Here is a 19019-nt window from a genome sequence, read left to right on the forward strand (position 1 = left end):
AATTTTGAGGTATTATCTTAACATGATGACTGTGAGTATTTTTTATTGTGATCTCTGACAATTGCCGGACAGTCACCACCATTAGTGACTGACACTGCATACAAAAACATTTGGGTGCTCCTCTGATAAAAGTATTTTCTAAATAAAACTGGTATTTTTAATGTGTACTCTTTAATATAATGCAGTAGTGTCCCACCTTTTTTTTATATCCTTATGTAGTCGGATAAAGAAGTCTTTTTGTATGGGTAAGTGTGGTGCTATAAATATTTAAAGCAATATAAAACATCTATTTCATTGTTGTAATAAAAAAGCACTAACAGTGGGTTATACTTAATAGCAATTATTGCAATATATTATTTATAATTATATATAAGTATTTTACCATTTTATTTATTTTGACTTGATTTGTGCCGTGTCCATTACTTCCTGCAACAGCCCTACAAAAGGACTGGGGTCTCTACAGGAAGGCAAGGTCAGTTTATTGCCAATGTTAAGAATAGGACTTTTGTTGCAAAAATTGTGACAGTGGAACCTCAGTTCTGCAATGTGTGCTTGAAATTCTCGGTGACTCAAAAAGCTGGTGACTCAAAAAGTTTAAATATAAAAAGACTGCACTTTTTTAAATGAAAGTAAATTGGAAAGTTGTTTAAAATTACATGCTCTATCTTAATAATGAAGTATCCCTTTAATAAACAAATAATATTCAAAAAGTACCTAATGTTACTGCTACAAGCCAGCAGCAGCATACATTTATTTTTTTATGGAGTCAGGATTGACGTAGCACAAAAGTGAAGCTTACATACTCACTGGCTCACTCAAGGATCAATCGACTGAAAATGAAATTTCTGGATAAAGTTTTTGAATGGTGTAAATCTAAACGATTGAACCCGTTTTTTGAGTAACCTTATAAACAGCATGAACAAGGGAACTAATTTTTTGCAGCATCATCATTTGTTCCTTTATTTGTTAAAGGGCATCTCATTTTTAATTTAATTTTTTTTTTTTCCTTTCTTTTTTTAAATTTAGATTGATCCAAATTTGAATGCTCATGTGTTTAGTTTAGTTTACCTTGGTCTTAGAGGGTGACATGACACTTTATACACAGCTCTATGTACTTTTTATTTAAACACTTCTGACCCTCTCCTGTGGTCTATAATGGGAACAAAATCTACACTCTAATTGAACTGAACAGGCATACAGAATTCCCCTCAAAGTCACAAAAAAATGATTGGCCTGCACCTCTGATTAGAAGTGCAGGCCAATACATAAAAATATTAGGATAGTAGTGCAAAAATGTTAAGGGATGTGAGGATTGTATATGATTACTTCTTTATTCTTTCTCAATACAAATACATAACATAGTCACACTAATTCCATAAACGGACCAGTTAGTATTAACACAACATAGAAGCATAAAACTGTCCTTAATCATGTGTAACAATCAATATACAATATTTCTTTCATGTAATTAGCAAGAGACCATGAGCTAGTGACGTATGGGATATACATTCCTACCAGGAGGGGCAAAGTTTCCCAAACCTCAAAATGCCCATAAATACACCCCTCACCACACCCACAAATCAGTTTTACAAACTTTGCCTCCTATGGAGGTGGTGAAGTAAGTTTGTGCTAGATTCTACGTTGATATGCGCTCCGCAACAGGTTGGAGCCCGGTTTTCCTCTCAGCGTGCAGTGAATGTCAGAGGGATGTGAGGAGAGTATTGCCTATTTGAATGCAATGATCTCCTTCTACGGGGTCTATTTCATAGGTTCTCTGTTATCGGTCGTAGAGATTCATCTCTTACCTCCCTTTTCAGATCGACGATATACTCTTATATATATATATACCATTACCTCTGCTGATTTTCGTTTCAGTACTGGTTTGGCTTTCTACAACATGTAGACGAGTGTCCTGGGGTAAGTAAGTCTTATTTTCTGTGTTACTCTAAGCTATGGTTGGGCGCTTTTTTTATAAAGTTCTAAATATATGTATTCAAACATTTATTTGCCTTGACCCAGGATGTTCAACATTCCTTATTTTCAGACAGTCAGTTTCATATTTGGGATAATGCATTTGAATCAATCATTTTTTTCTTACCTTAAAAAAATTGACTTTTTCCCTGTGGGCTGTTAGGCTCGCGGGGGCTGAAAATGCTTCATTTTATTGCGTCATTCTTGGCGCAGACTTTTTTGGCGCAAAAAATCTTTTCTGTTTCCGGCGTCATACGTGTCGCCGGAAGTTGCGTCATTTTTTGACGTTCTTTTGCGCCAAAAATGTCGGCGTTCTGGATGTGGCGTCATTTTTGGCGCCAAAAGCATTTAGGCGCCAAATAATGTGGGCGTCTAATTTGGCGCTAAAAAAATATGGGCGTCGCTTTTGTCTCCACATTATTTAAGTCTCATTTTTCATTGCTTCTGGTTGCTAGAAGCTTGTTCTTTGGCATTTTTTCCCATTCCTGAAACTGTCATTTAAGGAATTTGATCAATTTTGCTTTATATGTTGTTTTTCTCTTACATATTGCAAGATGTATCATGTTGCATCTGAGTCAGAAGATACTTCAGGAAAATCGCTGCCTGGTGCTGGAACTACCAAAGCTAAGTGTATCTGCTGTAAACTTTTGGTAGCTGTTCCTCCAGCTGTTGTTTGTATTAAATGTCATGACAAACTTGTTAATGCAGAAAATATTTCCTTTAGTAAAATACCATTACCTGTTGCAGTTCCATCAACATCTAATGTTCAGAGTGTTCCTGATAACATAAGAGATTTTGTTGCTGAATCTATTAAGAAGGCTATGTCTGTTATTCCTCCTTCTAGTAAACATAAAAAGTCTTTTAAAACTTCTCTTTATCCAGATGAATTTTTAAATGAACATCATCATTCTGATTCTAATGATTCTTCTGGTTCAGAGGATTCTGTTTCAGAGGTTGATGCTGATAAATCTTCATATAAAAATTTACTTAAAGAAGTCCTAATTGCATTAGAAATTGAGGATTCTGGTCCTCTTGATACTAAATCTAAACGTTTAGACAAGGTCTTTAAATCTCCTGTAGTTATTCCAGAAGTTTTTCCTGTTCCTGGTGCTATTTCTGAAGTAATTTCCAGGGAATGGAATAAATTGGGTAATTCATTTACTCCTTCTAAACGTTTTAAGCAATTATATCCTGTGCCGTCTGACAGATTAGAGTTTTGGGACAAAATCCCTAAAGTTGATGGGGCTATCTCTACCCTTGCTAAACGTACTACTATTCCTACGGCAGATGTTACTTCCTTTAAGGATCCTTTAGATAGGAAAATTGAATCCTTTCTAAGAAAAGCTTATTTGTGTTCAGGTAATCTTCTTAGACCTGCTATATCTTTGGCGGATGTTGCTGCAGCTTCAACTTTTTGGTTGGAAACTTTAGCGCAACAAGTAACAGATCATAATTCTCATAACATTATTATTCTTCTTCAACATGCTAATAATTTTATCTGTGATGCCATTTTTGATATTATCAGAGTTGATGTCAGGTTTATGTCTCTAGCTATTTTAGCTAGAAGAGCTTTATGGATTAAAACTTGGAATGCTGATATGTCTTCTAAATCGACTCTACTCTCCCTTTCTTTCCAGGGTAATAAATTATTTGGTTCTCAGTTGGATTCTATTATCTCAACTGTTACTGGTGGGAAAGGAACTTTTTTACCACAGGATAAAAAATCTAAGGGTAAAAACAGGGCTAATAATCGTTTTCGTTCCTTTCGTTTCAACAAAGAACAAAAGCCTGATACTTCATCCTCAGGAGCAGTTTCAGTTTGGAAACCATCTCCAGTCTGGAATAAATCCAAGCCTTCTAGAAAAGCAAAGCCAGCTCCTAAGTCCACATGAAGGTGCGGCCCTCATTCCAGCTCAGCTGGTAGGGGGCAGATTACGTTTTTTCAAAGAAATTTGGATCAATTCTGTTCACAATCTTTGGATTCAGAACATTATTTCAGAAGGGTACAGAATTGGTTTCAAGATAAGACCTCCTGCAAAGAGATTCTTTCTTTCCCGTGTCCCAGTAAACCCAGTGAAAGCTCAAGCATTTCTAAAATGTGTTTCAGATCTAGAGTTGGCTGGAGTAATTATGCCAGTTCCAGTTCTGGAACAGGGGCTGGGGTTTTATTCGAATCTCTTCATTGTACCAAAGAAGGAGGATTCCTTCAGACCAGTTCTGGATCTAAAAATATTGAATCGTTATGTAAGGATACCAACATTCAAAATGGTAACTGTAAGGACTATCCTGCCTTTTGTTCAGCAAGGGCATTATATGTCTACAATAGATTTACAGGATGCATATCTGCATATTCCGATTCATCCAGCTCACTATCAGTTTCTGAGATTCTCTTTCCTAGACAAGCATTACCAGTTTGTGGCTCTGCCGTTTGGCCTAGCAACAGCTCCAAGAATTTTTACAAAGGTTCTTGGTGCCCTTCTATCTGTAATCAGAGAACAGGGTATTGTGGTATTTCCTTATTTGGACGATATCTTGGTACTTGCTCAGTCTTCACATTTAGCAGAATTTCATACGAATCGACTTTTGTTGTTTCTTCAAAATCATGGTTGGAGGATCAATTCACTAAAAAGTTCATTGATTCCTCAGACAAGGGTAACCTTTTTGGGTTTCCAGATAGATTCAGTGTCCATGACTCTGTCTTTGACAGACAAGAGACGTCTAAAATTGGTTTCAGCTTGTCGAAACCTTCAGTCACAATCATTCCCTTCGGTAGCCTTATGCATGGAAATTCTAGGTCTTATGACTGCTGCATCGGACGCGATCCCCTTTGCTCGTTTTCACATGCGACCTCTTCAGCTCTGTATGCTGAACCAATGGTGCAGGGATTACACAAAGATATCTCAATTAATATCTTTAAAACCGATTGTACGACACTCTCTGACGTGGTGGACAGATCACCATCGTTTAGTTCAGGGGGCTTCTTTTGTTCTTCCAACCTGGACTGTAATTTCAACAGATGCAAGTCTTACAGGTTGGGGAGCTGTGTGGGGGTCTCTGACAGCACAAGGGGTTTGGGAATCTCAGGAGGTGAGATTACCGATCAATATTTTGGAACTCTGTGCAATTTTCAGAGCTCTTCAGTCTTGGCCTCTTCTGAAGAGAGAATCGTTCATTTGTTTTCAGACAATGTCACAACTGTGGCATACATCAATCATCAAGGAGGGACTCACAGTCCTTTGGCTATGAAAGAAGTATCTCGAATTCTGGTTTGGGCGGAATCCAGCTCCTGTCTAATCTCTGCGGTTCATATTCCAGGAATAGACAATTGGGAAGCGGATTATCTCAGTCGCCAAACGTTGCATCCGGGCGAATGGTCTCTTCACCCAGAGGTATTTCTTCAGATTGTTCAAATGTGGGAACTTCCAGAAATAGATCTGATGGCTTCTCATCTAAACAAGAAACTTCCCAGATATCTGTCCAGATCCCGGGATCCTCAGGCGGAGGCAGTGGATGCATTATCACTTCCTTGGAAGTATCATCCTGCCTATATCTTTCCGCCTCTAGTTCTTCTTCCAAGAGTAATCTCCAAGATTCTGAAGGAATGCTCGTTTGTTCTGCTGGTAGCTCCAGCATGGCCTCACAGGTTTTGGTATGCGTATCTTGTCCGGATGGCCTCTTGCCAACCGTGGACTCTTCCGTTAAGACCAGACCTTCTGTCGCAAGGTCCTTTTTTCCATCAGGATCTCAAATCCTTAAATTTAAAGGTATGGAGATTGAACGCTTGATTCTTGGTCAAAGAGGTTTCTCTGACTCTGTGATTAATACTATGTTACAGGCTCGTAAATCTGTATCTAGAGAGATATATTATAGAGTCTGGAAGACTTATATTTCTTGGTGTCTTTCTCATCATTTTTCCTGGCATTCTTTTAGAATTCCGAGAATTTTACAGTTTCTTCAGGATGGTTTAGATAAAGGTTTGTCCGCAAGTTCCTTGAAAGGTCAAATCTCTGCTCTTTCTGTTCTTTTTCACAGAAAGATTGCTAATCTTCCTGATATTCATTGTTTTGTACAAGCCTTGGTTCGTATAAAACCTGTTATTAAGTCAATTTCTCCTCCTTGGAGTTTGAATTTGGTTCTGGGGGCTCTTCAAGCTCCTCCGTTTGAACCTATGCATTCATTGGACATTAAATTACTTTCTTGGAAAGTTTTGTTCCTTTTGGCCATCTCTTCTGCCAGAAGAGTCTCTGATTTGTCTGCTCTTTCTTGTGAGTCTCCTTTTCTGATTTTTCATCAGGATAAGGCAGTGTTGCGAACTTCTTTTGAATTTTTACCTAAGGTTGTGAATTCCAACAACATTAGTAGAGAAATTGTAGTTCCTTCATTATGCCCTAATCCTAAGAATTCTAAGGAGAAATCATTGCATTCTTTGGATGTTGTTAGAGCTTTGAAATATTATGTTGAAGCTACTAAGACTTTCCGAAAGACTATTTGTCATCTTTTCCGGTTCTAGAAAAGGCCAGAAAGCTTCTGCCATTTCTTTGGCATCTTGGTTGAAATCTTTAATTCATCATGCCTATGTTGAGTCGGGTAAAACTCCGCCTCAGAGGATTACAGCTCATTCTACTAGGTCAGTTTCTACTTCCTGGGCGTTTAGGAATGAAGCTTCGGTTGATCAGATTTGCAAAGCAGCAACTTGGTCTTCTTTGCATACTTTTACTAAATTCTACCATTTTGATGTGTTTTCTTCTTCTGAAGCAGTTTTTGGTAGAAAAGTACTTCAGGCAGCTGTTTCAGTTTGAATCTTCTGCTTATGTTTACATTTAAACTTTATTTTGGGTGTGGATTATTTTCAGCAGGAATTGGCTGTCTTTATTTTATCCCTCCCTCTCTAGTGACTCTTGCGTGGAAAGTCATTATCCCATACGTCACTAGCTCATGGACTCTTGCTAATTACATGAAAGAAAACATAATTTATGTAAGAACTTACCTGATAAATTCATTTCTTTCATATTAGCAAGAGTCCATGAGGCCCACCCTTTTTTGTGGTGGTTATGATTTTTTTGTATAAAGCACAATTATTCCAATTCCTTATTTTTTATGCTTTCGCACTTTTTTCTTATCACCCCACTTCTTGGCTATTCGTTAAACTGATTTGTGGGTGTGGTGAGGGGTGTATTTATGGGCATTTTGAGGTTTGGGAAACTTTGCCCCTCCTGGTAGGAATGTATATCCCATACGTCACTAGCTCATGGACTCTTGCTAATATGAAAGAAATGAATTTATCAGGTAAGTTCTTACATAAATTATGTTTTTAAATATGAAACTTACAAAGTACTTGCCATTTTTAAGTCTTTGCATTTAGTGTCTTCTTGACTTAAAATAACCACTGTGAAATGCTTTGTTTAGTGACTTCTGTTTATCATTAAAGTAAAATCAGAAGGGTAGTGAATTTAGGGGGTCATTTACTAGGGCTGGTATATATGCTGGAAAGAAGCAGGTGCAGATAATGCAGATTATCTTCTCCGCAACATTTATTTAGTTGTATCTTAATAAAACACTATTCCAACGCAGGGTCATTAAATTACAGTAAGACATGCAGACGTTGCAAGGTGCTTTATTAAATTAGGATGCACATTACCGTGTGTGCTCATAATCTAGGATAAATAAGTGCTACTTCCGGTATTCTCTGTGTTCATTTGTCTTTCTTTTGTAACAGAAGAATCAGACACTGACACAATACAGATGATACTAAAAGACTGTAAAGAAAATCCTTAGTGGTGAGTGAACCCTATGTTTGTTCTCATCAGATATGTCATATACATGCAGAATATGCATCTGCTTAGTGTCGGCAATAATATGACCTTAAAAACTATGCCTGGTATTGTCAGCTTCTTTGTTCTCATTCCCAAGTACTGTACAATTTTGTAGCATTTGTTGTATTTATAAAATATACACTAATAAGGAAGTTTAATTTGACTTTCATATCCCTTTAAAACACTGCCATTTATTGCCAACTGCCAACAAGTTAAATCACTGAAACTTCTGTGTGTTGCTAGCAATTTAGGGGTTAAATTAGTAATTATGAATAGTATATGTTCTCTTACATAAAGAGTGTCTGAATACCCCACATACCTTGAAAACAACTTTTTTTGACTTCTACATTTTGAACAAATTTTTGGAGCCCTTACTTTACCCCTTAAAGTGAATGTAAATCTTGATGCTAAAGTAAAACATTTGATTAAAAACAGGGGCACTTTAATTCATCAAAATTTACATTTCACTTGTGAAAAAATACCTTTTAAACTTGACAGCTGCTCCAGCTTCTCCCGGTCGTCGCAAAGCCATTTCTGACGTCAGAAATGATGGATCGGTCATCCTTCAATCACGGCTTCCCCCCCGGGGAATCCGTGTCTGATTCGAAGCCGTGATTGGAGGAAGCCGGATTCCTCATTTTAGACCCAAGAAGAGGCTTTGCGACGGGAGGAGGAAGCTGGAGCAGCTGTCAAGATTAAAAGGTAAGTATTTTCACAACACAAGTGAAATGTACACTTTTTTAAAAAAAAAATTAAACTATTTATGTGATGTTCTGGCAGGGAGATAAGAGGAGGGGTCAAGACAAGTCATTGTTTACAAACAAGGACTTGTCACTTATGATGTGAGTGATCACAGGACCATGGGGCACTTTATTGAGCATCACCGGACTGCCTCCCTCCTAAGGCATCCAGCGATTGTCCACTGAACCTGATACCAGCATGCATTGCAGCATACTATCTAGGCTGCATTAAACGTATATCCTCACTGTGAATGGCTGACACCTTAACAGTCAAACTTGAGTGTTATTACACTGTTGCTGGTAGCCCCACATGCAGGCATCCAGCAACAGCACGAGAGACGCACTGATCTCCACATGTGTCTCGTGTTATGGAGGCATCTCTGATTTTAGCACTAACACCCTGTCCTTGTAATCGCTAGTCTGTGATGGCCTCTATACTTCTGTTTCTGCAGTGCCTCACTTGTTAGGCATTTAGAAATAATGCAGTCTCACCCCTGTCAAAGCACAGGACACAGACACCATAGAATACAGCATGCTCTTAAATGCCAAATGGCATACTGTACCCTTTAGTGTGTTTCTTCTATGGTTGTTTTCATTACAGGGATGATCTATACATTGAAACAATAAGCTTTCTTTTAGTTAGGATAGTGGAACAAATAGGGGGTTTAAATAATGGGAATCCAGAAAGAAGATTTAACATTCAGCCAAGCTGGAACTTGTCCCCTGTAGGCACAGCACGTGCACAGTCAGCAGGCAGAATGGGAAGCAATTGAGCTGGGTTCTGTCTGAAAGCACATTAACATTCCTGCTGTAAGCCACAGTGTGGTGGTCAACGAATTATTTTATTTTTCCAGTAAACAGGTGTGTTTATCAATAACAGATCAATAGACACATTTAGTGAGAGTTCTTGTATTTAACTCTATGACCAGAAGAAATTACACTTCCAGTGTGTGTAGGCGGTGTGTGTTCTGTCGAGAACTCCAATTCATCAAAAACTCCAATCTGACGTCACTTCCGGTGACTCTTTTATTTTAATATCTGTTTTGCCTCTGTCTGGGGGGCCACCGCAGAACCTTTGGCATACACCCCAAGTAAACCTTAGGGAATGAGGTTTACAAGGGGGACCTTGCCTCCCTTGAACCCCCCAGGCAGAGGAAAATTAGATAGTGAAGATAGATGATTACAGGGCCTATCTGATTGGTTGTGAATCCTGTCTCTCACTGGACACGGACCAATCGGATGTATGGAAATACCGGAAGTGAAGTCAGATTGGAGTTTTCGATGTATTGGAGTTCTCAACAGAACAGGGGCAGTAGGAGAGAAGTACAGGTACCTATTCCCAAATCCAGTGTTCTGTCGGAATTTGCGACCCATCGAAATGTGCGACCAGATGAGTGGCGCATGCGCGCAGTTACGTCATCGCATTCCATCCTGAGCGCACACATCACCATTGCAGAATCCGACAGAACACACTGCCTGTAGGATTTTGCTGCCTTGACAGAAGCGCTGCTATTCCCCGCGCATCAGATTTTGCAGCCTTGACAGGAATCACTGACATACAAAATCTGATGGGCGGTTTTATGTCAAACACCGCTCCACTTCCTTTGTGTGATACATACAGGTACATAGAAAGCTACAGGTTATTGCATGGTAGCACATTGTCTTGTCAAAGAGGGGTTGACAATAAAGGTTCAGTTGGTAACAATTGTGTTTTTGTACAAATGCTATTATAGGCATAAATATGTAGAATGTAGATGGAAATGGAGAGGTAGTTACTATAGCCCCTTTTTTTTTTTTTAATCTTCTTTTTATTGAAAACTTAAATATTCACAATAACATATGTCAATATGGAAATGATTTTACAATGTCGAATATTGCTAATTAGAGCTAAATGTTCATGAGTTTCGTTGTTGCTTTATAAGCTGTAGTTCCATATTTGTAATGCAGTTAGTCCATGTAGTTTTAAGTAACAAGTAAACAGATAAACAAACAAACGAATCAATAAAATAAATATGATATCTTACGTCTGCATGTCTTTATCCGGATCGTCACTGGCTCTTGGATTAAATGTTCAACGAAGTATAGTGTAATCTGTTCGCTATATGAAGAAGATTTATATCCTTTTTGTTTGGTGATAGTTAGTACAACCATCTAGGTAGAAGGGGTGGCATTACAAGGGGCATGTGGGAGAAGTGCTGTGTGTAGGGATTCCTGCCAGATAAATTTGGCATCTAGCAGGGTATCTACTTTGTTACGGCACAGGTAGCCGTATTGTTCTAATGTGAATTGTTCTTCTACTTCTTCAAGCCACATTGCTTTAGAGATGGTCAGGCGTTTCTTCCAGTTACGGGCTATTAATTTCCTCGCGCTATTAAGGCCTATTTGGAGCACTAAAAGCCGCAAGCGACATGGTAAGTTAGGGAGGTCATTGAGTAATGCTATTTTTGGGTTTAGTGTAAATTCAGCTGAAAGACTTTGCCTGAAATGTTGCTCTACAGCCTTCCATAGGGGGCGTACTTTGGGGCATCGCCACCACATGTGAAGTAGGCTACCATGTCTCTTGCCGCAGCGCCAACATCTATCTGATAGGCTTGGGTAAATACTGCTTAGTTTTGACGGGGTTAAATACCACCTCATTATAATCTTGTAATTAAGCTCTAATATTACTGGTGAGGTTGAGGATTTTTTGATTGACTTGAATATGTTGGCCCAGTTATCATCTGATATGTGACTACCTATATCTGTATTCCAATTAGCTGAATATGGAGGTAGGGTGTCTCTAGTGTTCTTGGTTAAAAGTTTGCGGGAGAGCGAAAGTGTTCCTCTTGGTATAATCCCTCCATGGCACAATGTTTCAAATGTGGTGGGTGTTCTTAGTAAGTCCATTTTGAATGGGGAGGTATGTACGAAGTGATGTAATTGTGCGTATTTTAGCCAATTTTTGTATTTGCCTTGTGCTATGTTGGTTAATTTGTCCCTTTCTAGTAGTTTGCCTGCCTCCGTGAAATTTAGTAAAGGGATGGTATAGTCCCATTCAGAAAGCCTCTGGAATCCTTTGTCAAGGCCACCCACCATCTCTATGTTTAGAACAATCGGAAAAAGGGGAGATCTGGTAGTTGAAATGTACAGTCTGGATGATATTATTTGGTCCCATGTCTGAAATAAGTGTTTGTGAATTTCTATTTGTCTACACTGAGGTGGTCTTAATTTGCTAGGTACCCAGCATAACGCATGTACCAATGGAGCTCTGAGTATATGAGAATCTAATGCAACTCGCGCCTTACATTCCTGTTTCCCATGCCAATCAAGTATTCTTTGTAATGTAACCGCTAGGTAGTACTCTTCAATTTTTGGCAGCCCTAATCCTCCATCAGTAGTTGATCTATACATTGTGTCTCTATTAACTCTAGGCTTATTTTTCCCCCATACAAAGGAATTAAGGCTGTTTTGGAGACGGTTCAAATACCAACAGGGTAAGTGCATAGGTAATGTCTGTAGTATATATGTAATCCTAGGGAGTGTGGTCATTTTTAAGGCTTGGACTCGACCCCACCATGAGAGAGGTTTACTCGCCCATGTCTGAAGGTCTTGTTGAGTGTTGTTTAATAAAGTTACGTAATTTTTGTCAAAGAGTGTTGTTTGTTTGGGGGCGAGGTGAATCCCTAAATATTTTATAGAGTCCTTTCTTAATTTTAATGGGCATATCTTCGATAGTGATTGAAATTTAGCTTCTGATAAGCTAACATTCAAGATCTCTGACTTTTGTTTGTTTGACTAGAAAGTTTGAGTACCGTCCATATCTGTCTAATTCTGTTAAGAGTTCTGGGACAGTTGTTAGGGGTGAGGTAACTGAGAATAATAAGTCGTCAGCAAAAGCTGCGATTTTATAGGATTGATTGTTGAACGATATTCCTTTGATGTTTTGATTTTTACGAACATGAGAAGTGAGGACCTCCATCGTTAAAACGAATAAGATCGGAGATAGGGGGCAGCCCTGGCGCGTGCCATTGTGTATGGGGAATGTGTCTGACAATATACCATTAGCTTTTATTTTTGCATTTGGGTGTGAATATAGATTAAAGATTCTGTTAACTATTTTTGGACCAAATCCAATGTTTTTAAGGGTTTCTAGAAGGAACTGCCAATCTGTTCGATCGAATGCCTTTTCGGCGTCGATGGCTATCATTACAGATTCTATTTTGTGGGTCTTAGCATATTCTATGAGGGTTAAGGCTCTGATAGTATTGTCCCTGGCCTCTCGGCCAGGAACAAATCCTACTTGATCTGTGTGGACTATATCGTTAAGAATGGAGTTTATACGATTCGCTAAGATTTTCCCTAAAATCTTGAGATCTGTGTTTAGTAGCGATATAGGTCGGTAACTACCTGGGTCCTCTTGTGGCTTTTCTGGTTTCAGAATTACAGATATATGGGCTGTTAGAGATTCTATAGAGAGTTGGGTGCCTTCGTCTAAGGATTTAAAAAGATTTAATAAATGTGGGGCTAGAGTAGGACAATGTGTTTTGTAGTATTGATTGGTTAATCCGTCAGGGTCCTGGGCTCTTGCCTGTTGGAAGGCTCTTAATGGCTTTCACTATTTCTGTTAATGTTATATCTGCCTCTAAGTCGGTTACCTGGGTTTGTGTTAATTTGTTTAAATCTGCTGAAGCTATGTACGCTTTCATGTTTTGTATGTGGTCGTGTTGAGTAGTTTTTGTCAGGTTGTATAATTGTTGATAGAAGCTACGAAAGTGGGCTGCTATCTCCTTGCTGTCAACTACATAGTCTCCCTGTTTAGTTCTGAGTTTGTGGATATGTGTAAGGGTATTCTTATCTCTCAGGGTGTTAGCAAGGATTTTGCCTGGGCGGTTCCCTTCATAGTAATATTTCTTTCGCAGGTTTAGCATTTTTCTTTGGGTTTCAGTGTACAGTAGTGTATTAAGTTCTTTTCGTGTGGCTGTCAGCGTTGTTAGAAGGGTTCTGTCTGAGGGGGATTGCTTATGTTGAGTTTCTAGGTCGTTGAGTCTGTTAGTAAGAGCGTTTAGCTGGGTGTTGTATTGTTTTTTGATGTATGCTTTGTGTTTTATACACTCTCCGCGTATAACTGCTTTATGTGCTTCCCATACATACATCGGGTGAGTTTCTAGGTTAGCGTTTAGGTCAAAGTATTCTGTTAGTGCTGTCTTGAGTTTTTGGGCTGTTAGTGGGTGGTGTAGAAGGTATGGGTCTAGTCGCCATGTGTACGGGTGGAGTGGAGTGTCAAGCCAGTTCAATTCCAAGGTCACCATAGAGTGATCTGACCATGCCGTTGATAATATGTCGGTGTTGAATAGTAGGGATAAGCTGGATTGGTCTAGAAATAGATAGTCTAACCTTGAGTACATGGACCAAGGATGTGAGAAAAAGGAGTACCCGCGCTGTGTAGGGTGTTGTAGTCTCCAAGTGTCTGAGTCCCAGTTGTTTAAGACATGAGTAAGTAGCATTAGGGGGGCGTGATGTGTTGCTTGTGTTTAAGGAGGTAGTCGAGTATGGGGTCCAAGATAACGTTTAGGTCTCCACCCATCACTACTGTGCCTTTACGCGATTCATGTATCATGCGGTTGAGAGTATTGAAAAACCTGCTCTTGTTTGTATACTATAGCCCCTTTTTAATACACAACAACAGAGTAAACCCGCGGATAAGGGGCAAAGCACTTCTCACTTTCTTTGTTCTGCGGCGGTTGCAAAATCGGAAAAAACACATGCCCATCGGATTTTGCAACCACCAAGTGTGCATGCCTGAGTCTAGGGGGTCTCGGAATCCGATAGAGGGTTTGGCTATCAGATTTTTTTGACCACACTATTGCGCATGCGTCTGAAGATCTATGAGCACTCTAATGCACACTTATTAGGGTACTATGATTTGAACGTGGTCGCCAAATCCAATGGGCAAAGTCACCATTGGATTCTGAGACCCCCTAGCTTCAGGCATGCACACTTGGTGGTTGCAAAATCAGATGGGCATGTGTTTTTGTCGGATCTTGCCATTACCACAGAACAGAGAAAGTGAGAAGTGCTTTGCCCACTTGACATACAGTTTTAGAGAAGGCATTCTGCTTTAGTCCAACTTGTCAGCGGTTTTACTCTGTTGTATATTAAAAAGGGGCTATTATAACCATCTATCCATTTCCATCTACATATTTTATGCATATAATAACATTTGTACAGCATAAAAACCACAATTGTTACCAGCTAAACCTTTGTCAACCCCAGTGCGGAGCTACCATGCACTAACATGTAGCTTTCTATGTACCTGTATGTATCGCACAAAGGAAGTGGAGGGGTGTTTGAAACAAAACCGCATATCAGGTTTTGCATGTCAGCGATTCCTGTCAAGGTGGGAAACAGCAGCGCTCAAGGCAGAAAAATCCAACAGGCAGTGTGTTCTGAAAAGGTAACGTGTGCGCTCAGGAATGTGGTGAACACCCGAATTCCAAAACCCAGAATTATTCTGAAATCCAGACTTTTTCATTCATATTTTTAAACAATATAAAACTATTGAAAATTACCATTTTCCCCCACCCCATTCATCTCTTTGGTTTGGATTTATAGTTCTAAATTGCAAATAATAGTGTGTATTTATTTAAAACAACTATTGCTTTTCTGATTACAGTACTCTCCTATCTGTCTGATGGTACTATGTATATAAAATAAAACTGTACTATTACTAAATGGCATAAGCTGTTGTTGTATACACTTGGTCCCATCCCCTCTCCAAGCTGTTCCATTTGACATATCAAATATATAAATATTCTGAAATTCCAACCTTTTCAGGTCCCATGTAAGTACTGGGCTTTGGTATACAGATAAGGAAGCATTTAAGTGGGACAATAAGGTCTGAGTTCCCTTCAAGCTCAGCCTATTTTAATGGATTGTGGTATCAAAGAACAAAAATGGCTATTTCACATACAAAAACCTAAATGAGCATTTTTTTCATGCATTCATTACTCTGATGTTGTTATAACAAGCCATTGGAAACAAGGTAATCATTGCAGTATACTATGCATATGAGTGGATGCAATTGAGTGCAGATCTTTAGCAGCTGTTTATAGAAATCATGTTGTAATTCAAAAATCTAAATAAAGGGACATATAAACTCAAAACAATGATATAATCTGTGTAAGAGAAAGATCTATGTAAATATCATTACATTACATTAGCATAAAAAAGGTTCCTATAAAGATGTTTTGATTTTGATGCTAACGGCACAGGATCTGCATGTTTCTATACATTTGGTCTATACAATAGAAGCTCCCCCAATTCTGTTCGTAGACGATGAAAATACCAAGTGTATTTTTATTTTATATTGAAACTAGCAGGAATTGCATGTTTTTTCTGCGGTCTTAAAGAGACATGAAAGTCAAAATGAAAGTTTCTTGCTTCAGACAGCGCTTGGAATCTTGATATACTTTTCAGTTTACCTATATTAAATTCTTTTTGTTCTCTTGCTTTTCTTTTTTGAAAAGCATACCTAGATAAGCTCAGAAGCAGCAATGTACTAGCTGCTGATTGGTTGCTGTCTTTGGTTCAGTTAGCTCTTGACCTACATATTTGCTGGGAGAACAAAGCAAATTTGATAATAGAAGTACCCTGGAAAATTGTTTGAAATTACATGCTCTGTCTAAATAATGAAAGTTTGATTTTAACTTTACTGTCCCTTTTATTCTCATTGGCTGTGTTGGTGGGCTTCTACAAGCTTGCAAATAAAAGATGGTTTATTTGGCTCCGGAACATTGGATTCAATTAGATATAACCTCTTATTAGATGCATCAAAGGAATCCTGTCCTTTTTATTTATTTTATTTAAAGGGGCATGAACATCAAAATTAAAAAAAAAAATTGGTTCTCATAAAGGGCATGCAATTTTGTCAGACTTTTCAGTTTACTTCTATTTAGTAAAAAAAATGTTGTCCAGTGCAGTACTGGGAGCTACTTGGTAAATGGAGATGTTGTGACCACCTCTCCTGATCAGACTATGCAGTGGCTGTGACTAAAATGTGTGGGTGAAAGGGTTAACTATACACTCTACACTATTCTATCTCCATAAAGTGTAAAAATCCCTTTTATTACCATCTACTATTTGCATCTATAACTCTAAACGCTGCTGCCACTTTAAGATTATTATATAGGAAATCCTAATGAAAAAATCTCAGACTAACCGATTAAAAATCCCAAAACACAATTTGGCAAGAAAACGGTCTAAAAACCCACAGTACTGTTGTTGTTACCATTTTTTTCGGTAACGTGAATGTAAAATGTAAAGACGAAAGCCAAAGCTATAATAAGTACGATTTATTCTGACAAAAATGGTCACATTGCATTAACATCAAGAAGATAACCGAAAAATAGACAAAGGTGCAATTCGCAATGCAGTTACTCTATTAACAATTCAGCAAATACGTTTTCTCACTCAAGGACAATTGAGATTCAGATCCTGGGGAAAAAAATGCTCTCCAGCAAATGACTATTTGGTGTAATTTCCCCCACTATATACTGTACATGTAAAAATCAGCTCAGGTTCCTAAACCAGTCCATCTTAGTTAGAGGGGGTAAGAGATTCTACCTCCAGCTTTTATGGCCCTTGCATTGTCGGTTAAAGGGACACTCACGTCAAAATTAAACTTTAATGATTCAGATAGAGCATGGTATTTTTAAACAACTTTCCAATTTACTTCTATTAGCAAACTGTGCACAATCTTTCTATATTTACCATTTTTAAATCACCAGCTCATATTGAGCATGTGCAAGAATTTACAGAATATACTTATATGCATTTGTGATTGGCTGATGGTTGTCACATGATACAGGAGGAGTGGATTTTTTTTAAATTTGTCAGAAAAAAATTACTACTTATATGAAGTTCAGGCTAAATGCTATTGCATTGTCTTATTATAATGTCCTTTAAAGAAAGTCCTGAATTTAGGCCATTAGCATCTCAATTTACCTGCAAGGTAGTCCAATAAAGTCTTTAGGCTTTTTCCATTCTTTATTGCTTCAAGGCATTATTGCTTATAAAAGTATATTTCTTTACTAGGCTAGTTTTACTTTTAATAACCCCCCAGATCTTGGTATAAGTCATGGGCTGTTGTCAATCAACTATGTCAAGATTTATTACGCTTAAAGGCGGGTATCAAGCTCTAGAAATACCTCTGGGTTACTGATGTACATCTCCCAGAGTGCTGTAAAAAATATTTGTCTGTTTTCAGAGAGAATTCCTAAGTTAGGGTTACAGGAAGATGACTCCCTGCTATGCTGGACAGTGGTGGTTACATGACAGGAGGCTACACACATATGGTACTTGTCATTGGTTCACTGGGTATGTTCATCCAGGTGTTTAAGGGACATGAAAGCCAAAACTTTTCTTTCATGATTTAGGTAGAACATACAATTTTAAACAACTTTCCAGTTTACTTCTCTTATCAAATTTGTTTCATTCTCTTTGTATCATTTGTTGAAAGAGCAGCAATGCACTACTGGGTTCTAACTGATCACATGGGTGAGCCTATGACAATCAGTATTTATATATACAGCCACCAATCACCAGCTAGAACCTAGGTTCTTTGCTGCTCCTGAGCTGTCCTAGATAAACCTTTCAGCAAAGGATAACAAGAGAAGGAAGCAAACTAAATAATAGAAGTAAAATGGAAAGTTGTTTTAAAATGATATGCTCTGTCTAAATCATGAATGTCTAATTATGACTAATAACACATTAATTATACATAAGCAATAGTAAAATACTCTAACTCATTAAATTATTTTCTTTGTGACCTTTTATGTCCCTTTAAATAAAAAACATGCTTTGTGTATCTAAGTACAAATAATCATATTATAAGCAAGGACAGCATTTATGAAGCTCTAATCTACTCCTATTGAAGTGATTTAACTAATTAGTACTATTAAACAGGGAGCTTTACTGTTGTCCAGTATAGTATGTCTTGTGTTTAGTTATATAATCTGGATTCATTTTGCTTTATTACTACTTTTATTTAAATGGATTGTTTGCATTTCTATTGAGGTTGCGCTATTGTTATAGTACGACTGTCTTGTTCGCAGGCTTTCACATATCCCAGGTTGTCTCTCTCACGGGACGCTGTCCTTCCCATGCATCAGAGCAGCAGAGATGGAGTGGAAGATATGTCACTGCTGTCGGATCTTCATGAAGCGGCCATAATGCTGAACCTGTGTCTGCGTTTCCAGCAGGACAAGATATACGTAAGTAACTAAGGAGTGGAGAGTGGTTTGAAGAACTTGATAAGTCCTGAGAGTTAAAGGGAGAGTCAAGTCCACTTTCATGTTTTAAATAGGGCATGCAATTTTAAACAACTTCCCAATTTACTTTTATCACCAATTTTGCTTTGTTCTCTTGGTATTAGTTGAAAGCTAAAACTAGGAGGTTCATATGCTAATTTCTTAGACCTTGAAGATTGCCTCTAATCTGAATACATTTTGACCACTAG

At 38.2% G+C, this 19019-nt stretch overlaps 1 protein-coding gene across 1 annotated transcript in view; it reads left to right on the forward strand.

The window, feature by feature from the left end:
• Positions 1 to 19019, forward strand: part of LOC128645318 (unconventional myosin-X-like) — a 251366-nt gene that overhangs the window by 67008 nt on the left and 165339 nt on the right. Inside the window, 1 exon segment of the mRNA XM_053698222.1 lies at positions 18616 to 18774. Within this exon segment, the coding sequence (XP_053554197.1) occupies positions 18616 to 18774 (159 nt within the window).

The sequence above is a fragment of the Bombina bombina genome, chromosome 1 (genome assembly GCF_027579735.1).
Source record: "Bombina bombina isolate aBomBom1 chromosome 1, aBomBom1.pri, whole genome shotgun sequence".
In the NCBI taxonomy this organism is placed as follows: Eukaryota; Metazoa; Chordata; class Amphibia; order Anura; family Bombinatoridae; genus Bombina; species Bombina bombina.